We start from the raw sequence: 25,512 nt of genomic DNA, 5'->3' as shown, positions 1-25,512 counted from the left end.
TTCTCTGCTCGCATTACACTCTCTAAGTTATTTTTGAAGTTTTCGTGCTGTTATAATTTTATTTATTGATTTACACTTTAATTTAAAATCTAAATGAAAACATTTACAAACATTTTAAAATTTTTTAGCATTTAAATTCATCAAATTTTCATACGTCTCGTAGAACAACATTTGAAGACATGATAATTCAGAATAATAGGATTGTTGCTTGCATTAAATTATAATTTTACAGTAATTATAAAAATGTAATTTGTGTTGTGTTGCAGACGTGTAGAGAAGAGTGGACAAGAGTACGCACTTAGTTTTTTACACAATAGAAATTCATATAAACATTTTATAGTATAGTATAAGGAAAAACTATTTCTTTTAGATATTCAATAAATGTTATTCAATAGTATCTCTCTAAATTTATATAACTAATATTTATTACTAAACCTAAAATTAAGTTTAAAAACGTTTCTTTTTTCTATCAGACTTTAAGCAAAATATTAAAGCTAAAAATAGAAAGAAAATTTTTTAACTAGAATTATAACCTATTTTTATTAATACGTATTTTTGTATTAAAAATGAGTATCGGAAATTCTTAGTGAAAATTTTAGATAAAATAATATTAAAATCGTGTCAAATAACAATAATTAAGATTAAAAATAATGATAAGAAATTTCATAATGTTTTAAACCAATTTTTTTCGGAACTGTATTAACAATACATTAACAAACCTAGTGGAAAAAATGTATTTAACATTATAAATATTAATAATATCCACGGAAAGATGTTTATGAATAGCTTTTTATAAGTCCAAGGACGTAGTAATTGATATGATGATGTTCTTAGTTGTGATAAAGATGTATTGAAAATACTAGCGTTATATATAATTTGTAAAACTAAAATATCGTTAAAATTTAAATACTTTGGTGGAAAAATAATGGAGAATTTAAAATCAGAAGAAAAAACTCTCGAGAAAAAGTAAGTAAAATTTTTCTACTATACTCTTAAAAAGGTTATAAATTAAATTTATGTTTTAAAGGAAAATTATTATAGTGGAGATTGTAAATTAATAAATAAAACAAATATAAGTGAGGAACAAATAAACACGCTTTCTTTCTATTTATTTGTATAGCTAATATTGAAAGTTAAAAAAAACCATAAACTTTTTCCAAAATAACAACAATTGCTTTTTAAGAAAAATAGTTGATTTATTTGTGTTGTTTAAATAAAAAACTTGTTATTTGTTATATTATTAATTAATTAATTGTAAATATAAGCTTAAAACGTGTTTAGATTAAATGGCATTGTAATGATATTCGCTACTACTGTAACTGTGGATAACAATTCACAATTTTACAAACCCGTAACTATCGTGAAAAGTATAATTCGAAATACATAAAAATTCATTATTTAATTTCATAGACAAGTTATAAAAACTTGTTACAAAATACGGAATTAATTTTACAAACTTTCGTGATGTTATGTTTCTGAATTGTTTGTCATTTAAAGCATTTATGACATTATCATTCTTCTAGAATGTTTTTAATTTAAAAGTGTTTTAAAAGTAGTAAAACCCGTATAAATTAAATGTAATTAGTAACTGACATCTTAAAAACCTTAATTTATTTTATGAGGATTACACAATCTCATCAATTATTTTATATGTCGCGAAGTCGAAGAAGTTAAGAAAGTTTGTTGAGAAAATAATAATAATTATCAGTCTAGTTTTCAATTTTATAAACAGTGCAGATTTCACTTAAAAATTGCGTATTTTTTAATTTATGATTATTATAACGTTATATTAAATTAGATAAAATAATTAATGTTTTTTTAGGAATTAAAATTATTTATATAAAAATGCCTTAAAATATAAAATAAATATGAATGTAATAATCAAACATATGTATTTTTTTATACTTATTAGGATTTATTATAATTACAAATACAGATTATTTACCTGCATTTACTGCATTTACTGAATTAAATTACTTAAATAACTTATTTTATATATAATAAAGAGTTTTTTTAAAATAATTATTAAAATATAATAAGATGTTAAAAAATATTCTCAAGCAGGAAGACGAATAAAATAAGAGATTCTAGATTCAATAAATTTTTAATTGAATAATTACTAACAATTCTGTTCGAGGTTACGGTCCCGTACTTTAGCTTTAGTTATATTACTACCAAGTTTTTTATAATTAATCATTTAAGTTTTTGAATGAAAATTGTTTAATAAGATAATTATAAACTTTTTCAATTAAGAAAATAATATAAAATAAGTTTATGATAAATTTGACACATCTTTGATTGAAAATTGTTGTGTGTAATTAATACGATACAACTTTCAATTATAAATCTATGAAATAAAAATATAAATTTTGTAGTTAAGACAATTATTATGAAATAATATTCATAAAAGGCAATTCTGATAAGAAAAGAACTGAAGGGGGGTATACCTAGACCTTAAGAACGATGATAGTCAATGACAAATAAAATAGAATTGTGTTTACAGATAACGTCGATAGAAGAGCAGTAACAGCCAGACGCCAGACATAACATAACATTATCTTAGGATTGCACCATAGGCGTGCCATCATTAGAAGTGGTGGATGCGCCGCTTCCCTTGTATTTGCTAAAAAATAAATACATATTAATTATAATTATATGAAAATAATCGCACGATATTTTATTATAACCGCATTATGTATCTTATTACAAATTTCTATTCTACACGGTAAAAATAGATAAGATCGCTATTGTATATTCGAATATTAGTGACGGAGTGGAAGCGCTGTATTGCCAGCATCCAAAAAGCCAGATTCGCGCATGCGCTTTACAGAGCACCAACCTCACCCGGTTTAGCCGGTGGAAGCCTAGGACCTTGGGTGGATGCTACATGTATAACGCATCCAATTCTGGGCTGTTAGCCGCCTGTCCGCTAGATATTTGACCGCTTTTGCCCGATTACGTGAATCACGAGTAAGTAGATTTATAAGTTACTAGTAAATTCTTATCGGTTGGTTTATGTTTTTATGATAGTACAGTTGACAGGAGTTTAAAAAATCCATTAGAATATTTGATATTTTTATTCAGCTCTCCCATCTTATATTACTCACGGATTTCAATGTTAAATCAGTGATATTACGATTTCGTATATCTCATCTTTAAGGGAATGTAGAAAAAAAAACGTGTACAATTCTTGTATAATGTTAAAAAATTAACTGATACTTTGACAGCATCATTTACTACCAAATTTAATGAATGAGAGAGATGCACGAGGTACAGAAAAAAACTCTAGAATTTATTTTCCTTAAATTTACGATTTATGTATCCGTTGTCATAAAAATTCGTCTTTATACTTTTTTCCCGCGACTACAAATATTCAAGTACAAAGTAACTGGTTTCGACTTATTTCTACTTAAGTACAGTAGTAGTTAAATAATTAAGCGATTAGGGCGGTGTTTCTCAACGGGGGCGATATCGCCCCCATGTGGGCGTTTTTCCATGTTGAGGGGCGATNAATTTAGTAGAAGAATGCGAAATGTATTAAACACATTAAAAGAAATTATAAATTTCCTAATTAAAACTGAATAAATAGTAACAGAAATTTATATAATTTTTCGAAGATAAAGCAATACTAGAAATAAATTAAATTGAAATACTGTAATGCAAAACTCTTTTAATCAGAAATGTATTATGAATATTTTTCTGATTACAAAAAATATACAGTAAATGTTTTAGAGAAGTGAATAATAAATTCTTTAAAATAACTATCGTGAAATAAAGCAATAAAAACACAATTTAAATAAATGAGAGTTAAGTTCAGAAACATTAATTTATATGATATCTGATAAAATATTTTTGATAATTTTTTGATTTCTTATTCCATATCTAATTACTATTTGATATCATATACGGCATAATGTTTATTTTTAATCCAATGAAACTAGTTTTTTAAATCAGTAATTTGTTTTTGATAATTGAAAATCCAGGTGATACAAACAACGCTCGAGCGTTGTATTACCTTAATTTTCAATTATGAAAATAAATTCCTCAGTTAAAATAATCCTAGGTGTATATATGTAATTAGTTTTTTTTAAATTCTTATTATTTTTTTCTTGGTGTTCTCTGCGTGATAACGGTTTAAAGAAAATGCATGTTTATTATNTGAAGGGGGCGATACTACATTGAAGGGGACAACGATTCGTTAGAGGTTTAGAAACACTAGATTAAGGATTTGGGGACATAAACGAAACCCTGATGAAAGAGCCGAAATTTTACTTAAACAAAAGCTTAACCGAATCAATCTTAGCCGAGTACAGTGGAGACTGATTTCTTCGAAATATTAGATGTAATAAAGACAGAAAATTTTCCAGTTCAACGAGAGTAACCGAAAAGTTGTGAATTTTGGAAATTTCCGTAGACAACACCTGGTCCTAAAACGAATTAGTTAGAAAATAAACGACAGACAATCTATTAAGTTTAACATATTTAGATTTTTACAGCTATGGTGAGAAACGTTTAAAATTTACAACCCTGTCTCCTCCTTTGAGATATACTAGTGATAAAAAGAGGCATTTGACATTAACGGGTATCGGCACCCTCGGGATTTGGCATGCATGCACGCACTGCACACCTACCAAGGCCGCCTCTGATTCTATCCATGAGCCACTGGTAGGGAGCAATTTTAACTAAGCGGATTGTTTTAATATTTAAAAGGCAAAGAACATTTTATGTTATTTTTATGTACGTTTCTTCACAAAACTACATTCATACAATTGAATATTTTGTACCAGGTATGTATAATTGTATATCCATTACACATTTTATTTTAACAAGTAAGTTTTTATAATTTTATTTTAAATTTTAGCCCTTATATCATGGCTATCAATTTAGAATGTAATTGTGATATTGAAAATTTATTTTAAAAAAGTTTTGGCTCGAGACCATATAATGAAAAAGAAAACATTATTAAAAGAGAAAGACCAATGCTTAAATTAAATATAAATACGTCAGCAAAAGAATTTGTTTGACATTTTTACGATAAAATTTATGAAGACGTAAAATGGCTTTGTGGATGCATAAAAATGCAAAAATTGTTTTGTTGGCCTTACCTATTATTTTCAAACGAAATTAGTGTGTGGAATAAGAATGGCTTTGAAGATTTAAATAATTTTAGTAAAGCTGGCAAAAGACACGAAAATCGTAAATCTCGCATCGAATCTTTCGTAAAATTGAAGCAATTTAGAAATCAAAATAGAATAGAATTTAACATTAGTACACAATATAACAAATATTGAAAATTATAACAAGATAGTAACGGCTAATAGATATAATATATTTAAATTAGTAGGTGTCATCGAATCAAATTTAGAGGGCATAAGGAATCTATTAAATCTAATATAACAGAGGTAATTATATTGAACTTGCTTATTTATTAAGTGCGTTAGATAATCTATTAATTAAAAATGCATTTAGAGAAGTCTACGGTTTTTACTGGCTTATCGAACAAACGAATACGAATGGACCCTAGACAATCGCTGACTGATTGCTCCTGGAATTTGGCTTCTTACAGAAACACAGCTTCCCTATCATCAAATGTCACGGCATGCCACTGAATTGCACTACCGATAAATAGGGAATATCGGTTTACTGGTAAACAGTTTAAAATGTATCGGCAAATATACCGGTAATTAAATAGTTTTTACTGGTGAATACGCTGAAAATTTGTAAACCTGGAATAATTTTCTTGATGCCGAATATTTGTTTGTACTCTTTCACACACGCTTATTACACTCTGCAGCAGCATTCAGCAAGGAGATTTTGAAAATAACTGTACGCCTATGCATTAAAACATATCGAAAAATACTTTTCATTTATTCTCATAAGATTGAACGAATTGATCTATAAATTTCATAAAGATATAAATTGAATAAAATAACGGGAAACATATCTATAGTACTAGAAAGTATTTCGCGGTTAATGAGATACTTTCGCGAAAAAAGCAACATTATGCAGAATAGAGACAATGGATTTTACAAATTAATTAAAGTATTTCAATAGATTTAATACAAAATATTATAGAGTTTCGTATAAGTTCGTTTGTTTGTAATGATGTTAATAGAAATTATGTAGAAGAAATATTATACGCTTAAAATTATTACATACAGTAGATGATTTATTTCAGAGTTAAAGTGAGAATTGGTAAATTATATTGCATATTAATCACCATACCGTTTTAAAAAATCCAGCTACGAGTTTACTTTCCTGGCGAAATTTGGTGGCGCCTTCTTTTATATTTTATTTTAAAAATTTTATTGAATTAATTATTATAAAGTGACAAAAAGCTTAATTTTGAGACTAAAGATGGCTTTTATAAAAAAAATTGTAAATGATAATAATGAGTAAAATTGTCATTCAATGCGACTCTACTCGAGATATAACAAACGATCCCCTTTTATTTGTCCACCCCGTCGAGCTGTAACTATAAAAATTTAATAGCATCAATTTCCCCAATACACAAAAAATTCACTGAAAATACACAAAAATCTCACTGAAAAATTTCAGAAATTTTTCGACAGAAAACACAGGAGTTATTAAACTTCAAACCGAGTGAACGAAATTGTGTCACACACTCAAACATCCATACACACAGGGAAAAAAAATCCGAATTATTTTGCATTTTTCGACGTTTGAAGGTCCTCTCAGTTCAAAAATGTAAAACATCTTGAAAGTCATTTTTCGACCAGTCGTCGTAATTTCCACATTATATTCAATGTATAACATCCGGAAAAGTAAAAATCTGTGATGTTTTCACGACTTGTTTTCTATTCTTCCAATTTTTGAATGTACAGTATATATAAACAGTATTTTCACTCCAAATAGGGCCAAATCATCAGAAGAATCTTTATTTTGGGAATGTATGTTATTAAGAGCAGTTCAATTTCGTTACAAATGATGGCAGTCCTCCTATATATAAATTTCTTCAGAATCTTAAGATGATTAAGCCATTATTCTACATAACACGCCAATAATTCCAATCCTATTCTTGCTCATCCCATTCTGTCTTCCTCTTCTACTTGTAATTCGATGGGGTAATACTTCTTAAAACATATTACGCAAGTCAAAACACAACAAAAACTGAAAAAACAAAATTAAATTTTCAGTGGTGTCAAATGAAAAACGACAATACTGTATTTTGTTTTAAATTCAAATACTTCCTTTAATTTGTGAAATCCGTTGTCTCTACTCGGCATAGTGTTTCTTGTTCTGTGAAAACACTTCATAATATTGTGATAGCCTTTCAATTATTTATTTATTTATTTAAAAATACATCTTGGCCAGTCAGCTTCTTTCAAAGTGTTTAATACAAAACAAAAAAATTGTCATTAGCCAGATCATTCGAAAAAATTTCCAATTGAAATAAAGTTGCTGTTTGGCTCATTGCTAGTTTGATTTCTGGTAACAAATAATTATTTTTCATTCAGCAACTGTGTAGGGTCGGACCGAATAAAATAAAATTAAATAAAAGAGCTCCAATTAAATTAAATATTTTTATTAAAGTTAAACAAAGAAAAACTTCATTTTTCGAAATTTTACGAAAAAGGATATACACATTTCCTTCTCACGGAGCCGTTTCCTATCTCTCGAGAAACCGAAAAAATGATTCATAAGGAACTTATCCTAAAAATCGCCGATTGGTGAAACCCCAGTAACGTGACGAGAGGGATAAAAGAGGGGAGACGACGAGAAAAGGCGGTCGGTCCGTCATCACCGTTCATGATCGGGGAAACCCGTGCCGATCCTCATCGCCGCCGTCCGTTCCTCAAGACAACTTGTCCGATCCGGTTAGAAAACGTCCCGTCGTCCGATCCCCTCCTCGTAGAGGTATGATACCCATTAATGTAAACTCTCTCTCGGCGCGTTTCCATCTACTGTCCGCTCGAGATAAGCTCAATGTATTTATGTTAGTTATGTTATCGTCTCAATAAATGTTGTTTTGTTGTTAAAAGTCGTCTTTATTTCGAGTATCGCTCACACTTTACCGACGACCCCTCTCACCCCCTCCACTCGACCTGACAAAAGAGTCCCGACTTTCCGGGATAGACAAAGCACATAAACAAGCCATCCACTGACCAGTGGGCAGTTCTCACCCAACTGTTGCCTATCAAAACGAGGCACGACTCCGTCCTACCTCAGGCTACCCACAACTGTATTTTGTTGGTCTACGATATTTTCTGATTGAAAAGGAGAAAAAATAGTTTGTTTTTTTCGCTTAGGACGCCATCCAACAGTATTTATTTCTTACATAAGGTCGATATTTTATCTATTTTATTTTAAGGATAATAGACAGAAACAATCGTTATAGTTCAACTTATGAATTGATCTGATAAAACGGTTTTGCTGTATTTGCAGTTTATTTAAATTGTAATATGAATCGGAACCCAATTAGAAAACTTTTACCAAAGTTTTGTTTCAAATGTGATATTGACGTTTAATCAAATTAAAACTTAAATTTTATTATTCCTGAGAATTTAACCTACGCCGAAGTAAGATCATATGCAGATTTCATCGAAATTTGTCGTCTATCTTAATACCTAGGTACTGTATATTATTAACTGGACTGATTTTCTGACTATTTGTCATAATTTGCAATAGATCATCGTTTATATCCTTATTCTTGTTGGCAAAATACGGAAATTTAGTCTTATCTGTGTTAATACACAGGTTATTTATTAATATTCGAATACTCAGTTAATTTCTATAATATATTATTTAAGTTGTCTTGAATAACTCTTGTATTCAGGTCGGAGTACGATATTGCGATATCACCCGCATACATTATAACGTTGGCTTCTGGTAAAAATTCAAGAAGGTCGTTCACATAAATATTAAACCATAAGGGACTTAAAAAGGACTTTTCAGAGACGCATTTGTTAGATATAAAAGAATTTGAAATAGAATTACAGTATTCATGTACAGTATCTTTACATAATATTTACGATTTGATAAATAGGATAATAGCCAGGACAACTGTGTTCCTCTCAGTCTTCTATTTTTAAATTAATTTTCAAGAATTGATAGGTCGACACTGTCCAAACCTTTAGAGAGATCAACAAATACTGTTGAGAGGGTTAAGGATTAACCTCTCCCCCACAAGAAAGGCATTCTAGCAATAGCGATGTCATTCCGTAGTATAAATAATAAATTCATATCAATAATAAATTCCTATTTCAAATACAGTGGTGCCTCGTATAACGTACTCCTCGAATAACGGACGCTGCGAACAACGGACTTTCTGCGAACAAGTGCAAATGATGTTTCCACTCTTTTTCCGTTGCCAATGACAATCTGCTATTTTTATAATATATTAGTATTATTAGAATAAATTTTTAGTATATCTGAAGTACAGAGCTGCCATTGGGATTCGGCTTGCTCCGTTGTTTATTACGTACTGTACAGTACGGTACCTCAGTGCAGGGTATGTACATTTATTCAAGTGTTGTGCAAATCATGGCTTCTAAAAAGAACAGAAAGGTGATTTCAATTGAAACAAAGCAAGAAATCCTCAGGAGGAGTGAAAGTTGACAAAAACTTCTTTGTCAAAATGGGAGAGGTTCAACAGTTTACCAACGCTTATTATCCAAACAGATCTGAGGCCAGCAAGATCAATGATCTCTACAATGACACTCCTGCCCGTCATTTCCGACAGATGTTGAAGAAGAGAGAGAGAAACAGACCACCTTGGACATGTTTTTCAAAAAGCCAGCTACCAAAAACAAAGGATGGAACAAGAGGAATTGACCCTGCAAGCTCTGGTAGTCTCTTCTAAATCTGACTCCGATTAAAAAACAGTAAAAAGATATCTGCTGCAATGTGTAAAAACTCTGTATCTGTATGAATGTGTGAAAAAAGTGTTCCTCTACCTCCTCACAACATCTGACTACCCGGCATAATTGGTGACTGCTCCATTTTCATTTTTTTATGGTACAGTTATTTTATGCTGCGGAACGAATTATATGTTTTAACATGCATTTCTATGGGAAAATGCGTTTCGTATAACGGACTTTTCACTTAACGGACGTGCACCTGGAACGGATTAAGTACGTTATATGAGGCACTACTGTAATAATAATTTATTGTTAATTTAGGGCGCCCTCCAGTGGGCTTTTTAGCCATACCGTTACAGATATATTGACAAGCGATCAATGGCTTATATTATTAGATTACTTTATTTTTGCTAACGTATTTGCTGAACCTAGTATAAAATTTTTTTAGTAATCTTTGCTAAAAATGTAATAACTGCTAAAAAAGTGCTAAAAACTATTAGTTCATTTTTAATAATATAAAGTCTGTAATTTTTTACTGAAATATATTTCTATATATTTAGTGATAATGTTTAGTATAATTAAATCAATTTTGTTTTACAGAAAATGTACCATTTGGAACAATAGAACATTGTTAGAGCGTTACCTTATTTTGGTGTGCCTTGTCATTTTTATTGCCTTTCTTGTCATGATTGCTGTTTTATTACATTTTCAAAGTAAGTACTAATGTGAGATCTGAAAGGCCCCCGGGTCTAAAATAGTAATTATAATAATAATGTTAGTATTTTGTTATAAAATATTCTTTCGTTTGGGTGAGAAAAATAACGTTTTAGAGTGGGAAAAATAGATAACAGATGTTACTTCCTTCGAGGGAAGTTAGTACATCCTCTGTTTTTCCCTTATTCGCTAAAAATCTCGCTCAGATGAGAACTGTTTACCCCCTCTTTGATTCCCCGTTCATCCGTTCACATGGAAGAGTTTCTGGCAGATGATTGGTCGTAAATGACGAGGTATTGGGGAAATTTATGAGAATTTGGGGAGTTTATCGACAGACCTGGAAGAGTCAGGACTCCACACAGATTTCTCTTGATGGCCAACGCCCTTAGACGAGTCACATAGAATAATTCCAGAGTTAGCGCTGAGAAGATATACTTTGATTTTGTGCACATATCGATCTCCCATGGAAAGAAGTAAATGAACTTTATCTCCAAAGTGTCCCTTGCCTACAGAGAAGAAGACGAACGACAACTAAAACAGGTTGTATGTTTACTAACGATTTTGTGAGCTCTCTCTCCCGATCGTGTATCGGTTAAATATTAGTCCATATATCTCTCGACTTATAGGTTGTAATTTGTAGTCATTGTCTCTTACTACCATATATTTGTATTATTTTATTGATTTGCGTTTAATTAAATTTATACTTGTTTATTTGTTAAAGAATGTCTCCTTTAGAGTCTCTGAATCAGATCTATAACCCAATCACACGCGTGTTTGTCCGCGGATCGATAAATTGACAAACTGGTGTCGGGAACCTGACAATTTGGATAGAGACTTCATAGTCTTTAATCCTACCGCCTTCCTATGAAAGTTTTAAGATCAGATCTAGGAATCTGAAACTTAGGAGACAGATTTCGGATAATCTGTGCCGATTAAGTGGTACGAACAATCCTGAACCGAGTTGTACCCCGGCTACTCTCACACTAATTTAAAGAATAAAGTATTGATACATTCCAGGTAATTGGGACCGCCGCTTATTAGGGACATACATTAAAAGACGGAAACAAAAAATATAATATAAGGCAAATTTACTTCGTTTATTTAGGACATCCCGCTGCTTTATTGGGACAGCTTACGCTCGTATATAAACGAGGAAAGTAGGTTTAAGATGTTTCTAGGCGTTTCACAAAGAATATTTATACGGTGATAAAAACCTCCTATGTTGCAGTGAAAATAAGCATTGTATAGATGCAATAATTGAACAAGTTGTTTGGGAATAACACTTAAAACATAAAGTATAGTGAAGAAATGATACTCCTGATCAAGTCTTATTGATTAGGAATATCTTATTAATTAAAACAATTAAAGATCAATTATTTATTATTGAACTAAGATGGTATTTTATGAAAGATTCAAATGAAGATCTTAGTTTTTCGATGGAAGTGAGCGCCGATTTTGTTCATTTTCAAATTCTAAAGAAATAGCATTGTAGGCACGCTTGATAAATTTTTGCAAAAATAATAGTTCTTATTTTTGTTTAATAATTACATTTTAATAAGTTCTTTTTAAACTTGAATTTATTTACACATACGCACCGTAATGTAAGTACGGTACAAAACACTGAATATTAATTATTTTTTAATAAATGAGTTTTATCTTCATAATTCATTTTTCAGTTTAGATTTTCCTTAAAATTCGCTTTATTGGGACAACCACTCAATCGGGACAAATTACTCAGGTCCCGATATGTCGTAATTAATTAATTAAGCGGAATCGACTGTTTCCTGATGTTAGTATAAAACGAAATGTATTAGAAGAGACAACGAACAAAGTGGAACCATTAATATTATTTACAATTACATGTAATATATTTATCGACGAGCTAATATTAGTGTAAACTTAATACATGGGAAAACAATGCTTTAGTATATAGATTTATCATTTTTATATAAATGTTAAAATTTAAAAGCATTATTTGCAGAATGTCGAGCATCTCATCCATAATTATTCTACTGATATTTTATTTATTATACGACGTATATTTGTTTGTATAGATATAGTGTATTAGACAATTTATTATGTACCTCCATAAAGAAAGAAACAAATTGTAGCAGAAGATCTGTATAAAAAAATAAACGTTAAACCACTTTAAATGCTTTTTCTCTTATGCGCGTTCTACGCTAAATCGTGTTTTAAACTATTATTCAGTTCTAGTGAATACAGATTTATTTCATATTTTCTTGAGTTACATTAGTAAGAGCACTGACGTAAATAATAAACGTTGCATTTTATCGTAATATAAACAATATTTATTGTTAATTTGAGTGTTGGGTTTTACAAACATATATAATTGTTTTTTTCCCATGAAATTAACAATAGTCTATCATCTAAAACAAACTTTAGAAGTAAAGTTTTTCTTTAGATGATATTGATAAAGAGATCAATGACATTCATAAATAAATTGAAAAACTAAATTTGCAGGGAACAGAATCAGTAGCTATAGTTGTTCGGTCCTTTGTTATAAATGAATGAACCATACATTAAGGGAAAAAATTAAAAAATAAGTAGCATATTTCTCTCAAGGAATAATAATTGAAATTGTCAGAGAGCAAACTACCGAAAAAATAAGAAACGCCTTAGGATCTTGATTGAAGAAGTCACGAAAGAATGATCTTTTGAGTGGTTTTATCTGTAAAAATAAGAAAATCAGAAGTAATGTTTTATCTTATTTATTTAAATTTAAACTAACCAGCTATTAGTTAAATAAACTAAGTTTAAATTCATACAGTTTGAAAAAATGGGCTGCCTGAATAATTTAAAATTTGTAAACGAATGTTTTAAATTTAAGAGAGAGTGTATGTTTAAAAGAGAGCGCAAGAATTTAAATACATACAGTAAATAAAAGGAAAAGAGTCGAAAATTGTACGTTTTTGAGAATAATGAAGTAGATGCAAACTGTAATCATTATTAGTACTCGATTGCTTCTTGTTCCCTCTTTTGTTTTTTTCGGAATAACGTAAATGTTTTTTTGATTGATAATCTTTATAACAGAGTTGTAATAATATGATTTTGTTCTTTAAATCATATAGACTTTATTTCGTATGTTATTCATGAATAAAGTCTATGTTATTCGTCAAAAAATGTTCTTGTGTGATAAGTTGTATGTAGCAATTTTGTGCTTCCTACCAAAAAATGTAATAATTATTATTTCCTTTTACTATAAAATAAATATACAATTTTTGTATAAAAATGCATTTTTACTTTTAATTATTAATTTATCAATTAATAATTAAACGTAAATTTTTAATAATTAAAAATTTACGTTTAATCATTTTTATCAATGTTTTAATCCTAACGATTGCAGTCTTGCAGAACATAACTATTTGCAAATATGGAACTTCTGTTGTATTACTTCACTATTTCTGCGTTTGTTTTTACAGGAAAACTGTCGCTACGAATATCTTTCTCTATGATAATCCTCTAAATAATACCGCTATTATTTTTTTACAAATGAATTAACCATGTACAAATTATTATTTAGTAGCACCTATCATAATTTTCATATCATAAATAAACACTTTTATTTCATGTGTAATTAAATTGTATCAGATAAAAGAAATTTATATATATTTATTTATTTATTAAAATTATTAATTTTTTATAGATATATTTCAAAAATCAAAGAAAGATGTTTGCTTAAGTAACGTATGCAAATTTTCAGGTGAGATTTATTTTTCTTTATATACTATTAATATGCGATCATTTGTTCTGCTATTGTGAATTTCGATCATGTATTTCTATTTAATTACTAAATTAGTATTATATATATTTTCAAAATCAAAAATTCTATACCACATTGACCAGACAAGAAGATAAGATTCTTCTAATAAGCTATATAACGAATTAGTAACATTATGTAATAAATGATGTTAACAGTTTCTGTTTCTCGTTTATGCTAAGACAAGACAAACATGACTCCAAATTACCGGTCACCGAAAACAAATAAATATGTTTTGTAAGCAATTCATACTAAGATTTTACACATTGAAACAAATTTTCAATTCAAAATACTTTATACAGTTACAGTTAACACAATTACTAGTTAAATCTATTTAAGAAAGAAGTAAGAAGTTACTATTTTTTAATTATTAGTTTAGTGCAGAGGTCGGCAACCTGCGGCTCTTTGGATGTGAAGCTGCGGCTCTTTGGATGTGAAGCTGCGGCTCTTTAGTTCCATACGCAAATATTATTTATTATATAAAAAAAAACACTTAAAAATCGTTCTGAATCTATTAACGAGGATTCGGCACCGATTCTATCTCTCAGCCACTTGTACTCACTTTTTATCGCACCCCTCCCCCGTGACACGCGTCGTCACTGTCGTCAATCCGTCGGAAGCTCTCGAATGACGCCGTTGTCGGATGTTTCTATGAGGTTTAATTCGCTTTCGACGCAAGACAATTTTGAATAAATAGATTAGTTTTTTTCAAAAAACTTTATTTATGCGAGTACTATTTATTGTTGGCAAGAAAAAATTTTGTGGCTCTTTAAAAACTTTGAAATTTTGTAAATTGTAATTTTTGGCTCTTCCGACTCAAAAGGTTGCCGACCCCTGGTTTAGTGTCATTTAGAAAATATACGACAATATCAGTGTCAATCGATTTAATAGTGAATGTACCACCAACAGCCAATTATTTTTTGTTTTAGTGTTTTCACTTCAATTTCCGTAAGAAATGCTGAAGTATTTAAGTGCTATAGATATGAACTTGATTCACTAAAATAGATGAAGCACATTGTACAAATTATAATGAAACAAAATCAAAAACTATAATTAAATAAAATTTCATTTTAATAAACTCGATGTACTTTGTTTAGAGAAGTCTTGATAATTTCAGCTGGTTCCATTCTAACAAATATGGACTTCACCGTAAATCCATGCGACAACTTTTACGAATTTTCATGCGGTTCTTATCTAAAATACGAATATATTTATGATGATGAAATTCGCGATCATACAATTTTAAAAAATTATATCATTTATTTAATAAAAGGCAAGTAATATTTTATTTTAAATAGTAATTTTAATAAGTGGAATAGTAATTTACGTGTAATAAATGCAAATACAGAACAACTGGAAAAGCCAGAGAATTTCGATGATCCAGCTTTCGTCAAAAAAGTAAAGAAATATTATCAATCGTGTTTAAATAAACGTACGTATTACATTGATTTTGAATAAATAAATTAATTAAATGAGAATAATTAATAATTCTGTATTTAAATTACAGTTAGTGACACAAAAGAGGCAATTCATGAAATTTTAAGTGCAGCTAACTTAGACGGTTGGCCTCTGTCTGAAGACGATCATTCAAAATTAACAATGGAACAAGCTATGGTATTGTCATACGTGTATCATGGCACTGGAAATCTGTTTAAATTTTATAGTAGTCCAAACATCTCTTACATACGGGTAATTATCTGCAACTGTAATTGTACTCGTTACTGTAAGTTTTAATAATTTCTAGTAATTTGCTAAAACGTTATCAATATATTGTTTTCTTATAAACTAATATTATAATTAAACATTAACCAATGTCGAATGCTATCGGCTTGAAACGCCTATATAACTAAATAAATTATGCAAATAATTTGGCACTAGAGGAAGGCGTTAGGCGCCATATGTTAATAACTTTAATAATTATAATTTTGAATTAAAAAATTTAAATAATTTAGATCAGTGTTTTTTAATTTTTTGAATACACGACCCCTTTACAAGTTAAAAAATTCTGGCGACCCCTAGGGCCATATTAAAACTATATCAGTGATTTTAAAAACTATGTATTTAATTTTCTTTCTGCTGAGACAAATTATTGTTGATTAAAATGAAAATTTCATAGGAATCGATAATAACTTAACACAGATAAAGTATGAAACTTCCTTTAATTATAACATTGGGCACAGGGAGCCGTTGATTTTTTTTTCTTTCTTTCTTTAGAATTAGGATTTTCAGCTTCTACTTTTTATTTATTTTTGCAAATCAGCTCAACACTTTTTCGGCTATGATTTTCTGGGGTAGGCCGTACTCACCCAGGCCCCTCCTTGGCTACATTTATGGTTAAGACCTAAATATCGATCAAAAAATCAATTGTACTGTAAAATAAACAGGTACAGCCTTCTCGCTAAAATTGTAGTTTTTTTTAATGTAGTGTAGGATCTACAAACACTTGTCTTTTTCTTTTACCCGTGACCCCCCGTGTAAAGCTTCGCAACCCACTGGTTGAAAAACACTGATTTATATCTACTGGAAGAAAAAAAACTTCTGCTTAGACGGTTACGCTACCCGGGCCACCGCTTCGATCTCCACTTCCAGCATATACAATCTTACGTTATAAGTATCGACGGTTATTACCAAGGTATATGGAGATAAGGTAACGCAACTCGCTCTAGCGAGAAAAATGCCACTGCGCATGACGTCACCATCGAGAAACTTGATTCAGTGCCGCTTTGTAGTATGTGCTGTTTATGTCAGAAACGCAATCTTATAGAAACGAATGCACCGCAAACGTCAAACAACGGTTAATAAACATATACGATTGTTAATTTATTCAAAATCAAATTAATTAATTTAATTCAGCTGTAAAGTTATTCTACATAACACGTCGCAATTTATTCGTATGACAAAACTAACAAGAAGTATTCTACAAGCAATTAAATCGTTACTTTACCTTATGGCTACTCCTCAGGCAAATAAACATGTTTTTCCATATTTTCCGAGTAAAGAAGAACATTCTGAACTTTCATGTGAAGATTGTTAGAACTTTATTTTGTTACAAATATGTTTCTTCTACAAAATAAAGTTTTAAAAAAATACCAATGCTTCACAAGTAACAAAATACTTTTTTGCTTTTTTATTCAATACAAAAGGAATGGAGGTATTACAATAGATTTAGCTGTAGAACTAGATATTAAATGACATCTGTATATATATACTGGTTTAAGTAAAACATTGCATCAAGAGAGCTATATATAATTCAAAATTTTTTAATGTCTGGATGTGTGGAAGAGAGGGCGCCATTGTCGCCACTACTATATGTAATGTGTTTATAGGCTCCGTTTTTAAATTGCCTTATCTTTGGAATTTTTTTACGATCGGTGAGTATACTATATATCACTTTGTTGCTGTTGACATGCGCTTTCGAACGTTGTCTGACATTTTAAATTCGGTTCAGACTTTCGGGTGTTACGGGCTTTTTTTTGACCGAGACCACGTGGTCGAACTTCGGACGGTTTTCTTCTCGCCAAATTCGTGTCGTACGTTTTTATGTATCATACCGCTGTGTTTATCTTGCTACCCCGATTCAATATATATATCATTTATTAAACTCCGTTAATTATTTCGCTAGTTTTAACGACCGTTACTTGCCGACTTTTGGCTGATTTTGGCTATCGTATTAGGCCATTAGCTCTGTTTTCTTGTTGGTCTATAGTAAGGGTTAGTCTGTTTATCCTATTAAACTTTCGTGTAAATCGGATCAGTACTTTTCGAATTATCGCGCCGAAGAGGCACAAAGGGTGAAGGGTCATCGTTTTCTCCTGCTGCTGATCCCCTTCCTGACCCTAATTCGGTCGTTTGCATCACTCGCCACTCCGTTACTTTGGGTCTTTTCCGACGAGCGTTTTCGCTGGTTTTGGTTTATTTTGCCCTTTCTGGTGGCGCTTTCGGTCTTGTTATTCCTCGGATCTTTCGCTCATCCTCTAACTGACCCTAATCCGGTTGGTTCTCAGCCATTTCCGCTTGCGTTTGCTAGTAGGGGTGCGTGACTGGTACCGTTTGTTTTATCATCTTCTTTTCTCCTGAGCATCTGTTTTTATGGATCCGGAGTTCAACAACCGCAAACGGACACTGCTCCTGAGGAGCGGTGTGTTTCTCCTGTTAATCAAAATTATCACCTTTTTACAAATTCCAGCAAATAATTTAATATCATAAAAACGTTTTCGATCGTCTTTAGCGATCTTCATCAGTTAAAAAGAACATTAAAAATAAAACAAAAATCAAATTTACGAAAAAATAATAACTGCGCATGCGTAATGATGAGCGCTTAACGGAATGAATACAAAACGTTAGGGATATTAGACTAAAAGTAAATAAATAAATAAATAAATAAAAATAAAGAGCTCAACAGTTTCTCATTAAAAATTAATGTTTCGTAAAAATTACAGGTTATCTTCATAGAATGATTTCCATGCTGTGGATAGAGAGTGGGCATCCCTATGATTGATACAAGTAGTTTTCCCTTGTGCTTTATAAATCTCCAGTTTTTTGAGATGTAAAGGACAAGGGAAAACTACTTGTATCAATCATAGGGACGCCCACTCTGCATCCACAGCATGGAAATTATTCTATGAAGATAACCTGTAATTTTTACGAAACATTAATTTTTAATGAGAAACTGTTGAGCTCTTTATTTTTATTTATTTATTTATTTATTTACTTTTAGTCTAATATCCCTAACATTTTGTATTCATTCCGTTAAGCGCTCATCATTACGCATGCGAAGTTATTATTTTTTCGTAAATTTGATATTTGTTTTATTTTTAATGTTCTTTTTAACTGATGAAGATCGCTAAACACGATCGAAAACGTTTTTATGATATTAAATTATTTGCTGGAATTTGTAAAAAGGTGATAATTTTGATTAATTCTTTTTAGTTCCAGTACAAGTTATTATTTTTATTGATACATTGTGTCACACTTCAATATCAACGTGAACGACAGCAGGCCTTCCGAAAAGGACTACTGTACCTAGTGGCCACTTTTCCAAGAGATGATGAAAACCAACTGGACTATTGATGTTCCTATCACGAATATGACAACCACTGAACTTGACAACTGTGTTTCTCAACTGAACAGGGTCATCCTTCACAGCCACAAAATGGCAAGCAAAAGCACAGGTAACAAGAAGTCTATAGCCCCCTGGTGGGACAATGAATTAGCAAGCCATCGCCTGGAGGTTCAAAAGCTTCGTAAGCTGTATCATGCACGCTAGAGCATGATACAGCTAGAGAGACAGACATGCATGCTAGAGCAACCCACAAGGGCCAATACACCGAGAAATTCAACTCATACAAAACTCTGATCAAGCATAAGCTCCACCAGGCGTGGAGAAAATTCTGCAGCAGCTTCAACACACTCTGGTGTGAGCCTTACTATATCGCCTTTAAGAAGAAGGGTAAGGCAAACACAACCGCGGTGGTCATGACCAGCGATGGCACCTTCACGAATACTCTCCCGGAAAATATGAGGGAGCTTTTCAGCTACCATTTCCCTGAAGACACCGAAGACACAGATAGTGAATTTCACCACAATACTAGCTCAGGTTTCAGAGATCCGCCTGACAAGCGGGAAGATCCCCCATTCACTTTTAACGAAGTTGTTCACGCAATTAATCTTGTCAAAATCAAAAAAGCACCAGGAATCGATCGGATCACGGGGAAAATGGTAAGGGAAGCCTTCGCTGCTATCCCAACTACTTTTGTCACTATTTTTAACCGCTGCCTCTCGCTGGGTTATTTTCCGAGCCAATGGAAGATCGCCTCCGGTAAATTCATTAGTAAGCACCCGGGTGACACCCCCACTCATCCTAAGGACTACAGACCTATCAGCCTTTTTCCCATCCTGGGGAAGGTCCTTGACAGGCTGATAAACAGCAGGATCCTTTGCCACCTTAGAACTAACAACCACCTTAGTTCGCACCAACATGGTTTAACCCCTGGTAAGTCGACCATCACTGCTTTTTCTATCATAGTTGAGCACATACAAAATGCTAAAGAAGAAGGTAAGCACACTCTGCTTATCTCTATCGACTTTCAGGGTGCTTTCGACAATTTATGGTGGCCTTCTATCCTCCAGCAGCTCTGGGCTTATCATTGCCCACGGAATCTTTCCTCGATCTGCAGTAGCTTCCTGGAGGATCACCAGGCGGGTATGTACTCTGCCACATACAACTATGTTCATCGTGTCACCAAAGGCTGCCCACAGGGCTCCATCTCGGGCCCTGGCCTATGGACTATTTAGATCGTTGTGCACACACAACGATCTCCTAAATACTCTCAATGGCTTGAATGATGCCCTCGTCCAAGGATACGCCAATGACACTATCATCCTGGTTTCCAACAAAAACAGTGGAAACTCCTGTCCTCAGTAACAACATCTTCAGCAAAGTGGCGGACTGGAGCAACCGCATGAAGCTCCCCATAAACTTTAGTAAATCTTCATACATCATCTTCTCTAAGAACACTCCTCTACAGAGAATCCCGAGGATCCACATTGATGGTAACCGTCTCCAAAGGAAGACTGAGTTCAACTATCTTGGCGTGGTCTTTGAACAGCAACTTCAGTGGACAAGGCACATCGAGATGGTCAGTGCTAAAGCGGCCCTAGTTTCAAATGCCCTTTTTAGTATAGTCAAGAACACCTGGGGAGTTAGTTATAAGGCTGACCGGCACATTTATTTAGGGGCTATTGAACCGATCTTCCTTTATGCTGCCCCCATCTGGGCAGCCGCCACTAAGAAAGTGCATACACAGCGTAAACTCCTCAAGGCACAGAGGATCGCTGCCCTTCGTATATCGCACGGCTCCTACTTCTGCCCTGCTTGTCATTGCCGGCCTTCTACCTACCCACATTAAAGCCAGGATGCTCATGTGGCTGTGGCACACTAATAATCACTCAAAGGATTCCTGCAATAACTGCAAAGACTTCTCACTGACTCTTGATCCTCAGCTCAAGGAGGACTTGAAGTGTTATAAGATAGAAAATAAATCCACCAATTTAAACAGTTATCAAGAGTATCCTTGGCTTCAGAACCGTGCCTCCCATACCCATCATATGGACGTATCTATCTACATGGATGGTTCGCTCCACAGTGGCGGTGTTGGTGCCGCTTTTGTTCTGTTTAATCACAGAAACTACACAACACAGGTCTGCTTTTAGGTTAGGGCCCCACTGCTCGGTTCCACAGGCCGAGATCCTCACAATCTATAAGGCTGTGGAATACGTGTACAAGGAGTGGTTTCCCCATCGAATGGACATCTGTGTTTACACAGACTCGTTGACTGCTCTTCACTCCCTCTACAGTCCATACAATAGAGGTGAGTGCATTTCAAAAATCCACAACCTACTTTCTACAAATAAGTACCGGCACACGCTTCACTTCAAGTGGGTGCGTGGGCACTCTGGTGTCTCTGGCAATGAGGCTGCGGACTGGCTTGCAAAGCAAGCTGCCAGTTCCGGCCTCATCTATTTTTACAGCAAGATCCCCAGGTTTAAAGTTAAGTCCTGGGCTTACAACCAGGCCATCAAACTGTGGCAACGTGAATGGGACAACGGTCCCATTCACGTTACGGGGAGAACAACTTATGAATTTATCCCAGACGTTGGTGATAGGTTAAAGTGGACTTACTTCACCCCAAACTAACAACTGACACAACTAATCACCGGGCATGGCTGTTTCAATGCATATCTGAAGAGATTTAACATCAAATCTATCGACACCTGCTCGTGTGATAACTCATCTATACATGACACCAGGCACCTTCTCTGTGATTGCAAGTTCTACGAGCAGCAACGGATAAGGCTGATGGGCGAGGTACTCAAAAATTATTACAGCCGGCCCTGCTCACATAGCAAGTTGCTTAAGGACCGAAACATCTACAGTGCCATTATCGCCTTTCTGAGATGAACTGCAGCTCTCGACCCTCCTAATACTCATCAAGGAACTAGCACCAACTGAAGGGTCCTCCTCGAGGGCACCTTCCAGGTAAGTGGGCTCTGTCCAATGCTGGAGGCTTTCTGTGTATAAATACCCATAGCTGGTTTCTTCTGTACTAAGTATTCCTGTTTATGTATATTGGTTATATTGCATTTTGAGATGTATCTCGTTGTAACAACTGTAATTCTGTACGCATGTAGCTATGTAGATGATCTTAACTTAAGTTTTCTTCTTGTACCTTCTCCCCAATTATCTGTACTGTTTGCCTGGACCGCTTCTGCTGCGTGGCCACGTTTTCATCACGGGTTAATATGTAACGGACGTATACTTAATCTCTTCCTCCGTAATTACCTCTGTATTGTGTTGGCTTTGTCATCTGTACACCTGTGTTTGTTGACTCCTCTCTGCGGCAATGTCATGTCACAGTTACAGTTTAATGTATTTATATATTCCTACTTCCTTATATTGTACATCTGTCCTCGCATATTTCTGCTCCATGGTGTTTACACCACGGCCTTTGTACTGCTCTTGGTCACACCATTTTATACTTGTATTTATGATTCCAAGGTATGCAACTTTCTACAGTGTATTGCATCTCTACGGTACACCACATATCCTCAACTTATATATCTTTTGTGTATAGTTATAGTATCATTCGGTAACCAGTGTATCCTGTACTGTTCAATTCTACGTCTTGCTGTAGCTCATGACCTCCCCCCTTCATTTTCTAACTTCTCTTCCAACCTTCATCCTCTTTGGCCTCTGCCACCAATCACTTTCCCTTCCTTCTAAGACCTCACTTCATTTCATCCCCTTAGAGGAAATACCTTTGAGTAACGCCTCCTATATACTTTCAATAATAATAATAATAATAATAATAATAATAATAATACACCAAGAGCTTGCAAAGAAACACAAATTGGCAGATATCCACGAACCATACTACAAGTATATTCCACAGACAGTATTGGAAAATAACACGCACAAAATGTATTACGACAGAGCCATAATCACAGATAAAACAATTTACCACAACAGACCAGATATCACACTCATTAACAAACACAATAAAATCACATACATTATAGACATAGCCATTCCAAACACTCACAATGTACAAAACACATGCACTGAAAAAATTAGCAAGTACACAGAACTCGCCCAGGAAATCAGGCATCTGTGGAGGATAGATAGGGTGCTTATTGTACCTGTCGTTCTCTCCTGTACAGGTGTGATACCACACACGCTACACAAAAGCCTGGGAACATTACAATTGAGTAGAAATACATACATAACACTACAGAAGGCCACTATATTGAATACATGCCATATTGTTAGGAAATTCCTTAATACTGACACTGACACTGACACACACATTTAATTTTAGTTTTGTTTTGGTTGCTATGCCTTGACTCTGGTCCGGCATAGTACACAGCCACCGGTGTGTACCGAGTATAACCCATTAAACCTAACACATAATAATAATAATGTCTGGATGTGCAAGCATATGAAGTTTGCCACTTTCTTGCCTTTTTTGGTGTTGTTTGGCGGACTTTTAAATTTTGCTTCCTGCATTTATATAACGTATTCATATAAGAAAGTCTTGTTCTGACATACAATTTTATTACTTGGGGATGCAAATGCGAGAACTTCTTTAATAAAATTTTTTGCAGAGGCCTTTAACGACATTGCTCACTTTGGAAATATTGTTTCCAATAAACAGCGAAAATGTTACTTCCAATTANATATGAAGTTTGCCACTTTCTTGCCTTTTTTGGTGTTGTTTGGCGGACTTTTAAATTTTGCTTCCTGCATTTATATAACGTATTCATATAAGAAAGTCTTGTTCTGACATACAATTTTATTACTTGGGGATGCAAATGCGAGAACTTCTTTAATAAAATTTTTTGCAGAGGCCTTTAACGACATTGCTCACTTTGGAAATATTGTTTCCAATAAACAGCGAAAATGTTACTTCCAATTACTTTGCACTGTTCAGCCAGCTATCTATCGGCATAATCAAGCTACATCGAGACAAGTTTTCTATCCAGTCATTGTTCAATTCAGGTGAAGAGAGCTTGATTTCTTCACTATTATAACCAAGAGACATATCTATTGGCTTGCAACAATGAGCAATGTAACCAGCTAAGTAGCGCAGTTTTTGCAAAATCCTTGCAGTCGCAGCTTCAAAGCATTCAGCCATAAATACATTAGTTGTGTTTTTAGGCACTTTACCGCTTAGAGAGCACGAAATGACCAAAAGCCGTGAATACTGATAGACAGGATGGAGAAATTTCTAGTCATTTCTTGCACCTCTGAGTTCCCTTCAATCATCTTAAGTGCTTCTTCCATACTAGGAATTAATCCAATGAAAGGAAATGATGTAAGGTATTTATCAGCATCTTTGTCAACTGCTATGGTCATGAAGATCATAAGGAAGTGAGCACTGCAAACTGTTTCATTTTCAACTGATCTTCTCGTTTGCAGGCATGAATCCACTTACTCCTATGAGTAGGATGCTTAGGGAATATGCAACGCAACAGTTTGGCATCGTTTAACTTGATCAGTGAATACTATCTAAAAAACTCACACGTCAACACACTATTTAACAGATAAATATTTTAAAAATACAGTATTAAATAAATTTTACCTTATACTTGTATTCCGAGAACCAACAAAGCTTAGTTTCGAAAGTAAACGAACTAAAATCACAACGGTATGTCAAGTGTTGCCACCTTTTCAAAATTGCTGACCCGGACGGCAGTTTTGCGTTCTTTACTCTCTCCAGAATTTAATCCGAAGATTATTCTGTACACTGTACCTGAACTTGAGAATTCGTCCCTGGTTTGCAATGTGATAACCCCATGACGACCAAATAAATTTTAGAACAAGCGCTGAGGCCCGGATTTTTTGCAAAATAATTTAAAATTGCCATATTTTTCTTAACTTTTGCGCAGAGACGCGCTGTTTTTTTTTTATTTTGTGTAAAAACACTCTTGTCTCTCTGATAATCGTATTTGTTTATATAATTTACAAGAAAAAGTTTTTACACAGACAAAAGTTCGAAGTATTTTCATAAAAAAAATTAATTTAAAAAAATCGTATTGTTTAAAAAGTGTATTTTGCTTTCTAAATAAGACGTTTTGCTTTCAGAAAAGTAAGCATTCAGCTTAACGGCTCTGTGCCTAACCTTGTGTTGACAATGTTAG

The 25,512-nt window shown here is 33.0% G+C and overlaps 1 protein-coding gene across 1 annotated transcript in view; it reads left to right on the top strand.

Annotated features, from left to right (window-relative positions):
- The first annotated feature begins 808 nt into the window (after positions 1-808).
- The window catches only part of LOC111617064 (endothelin-converting enzyme 1-like), a 51,059-nt gene continuing 26,355 nt past the window's right edge, over positions 809-25,512 (top strand). Inside the window, exons 1-6 of the mRNA XM_023358402.1 lie at positions 809-966; positions 10,422-10,534; positions 14,200-14,256; positions 15,431-15,586; positions 15,662-15,745; positions 15,821-16,002. Coding sequence (XP_023214170.1) covers positions 926-966; positions 10,422-10,534; positions 14,200-14,256; positions 15,431-15,586; positions 15,662-15,745; positions 15,821-16,002 — 633 coding nt within the window. The 5' untranslated portion in view covers positions 809-925. The remainder of the gene's footprint in view (positions 967-10,421; positions 10,535-14,199; positions 14,257-15,430; positions 15,587-15,661; positions 15,746-15,820; positions 16,003-25,512) is intronic.

Source organism: Centruroides sculpturatus, unplaced genomic scaffold (genome assembly GCF_000671375.1).
Source record: "Centruroides sculpturatus isolate CEXI.00-Female unplaced genomic scaffold, Cexi_2.0 scaffold96, whole genome shotgun sequence".
In the NCBI taxonomy this organism is placed as follows: domain Eukaryota; kingdom Metazoa; phylum Arthropoda; class Arachnida; order Scorpiones; family Buthidae; genus Centruroides; species Centruroides sculpturatus.
This window is presented reverse-complemented; position numbering and strand designations above follow the sequence as displayed.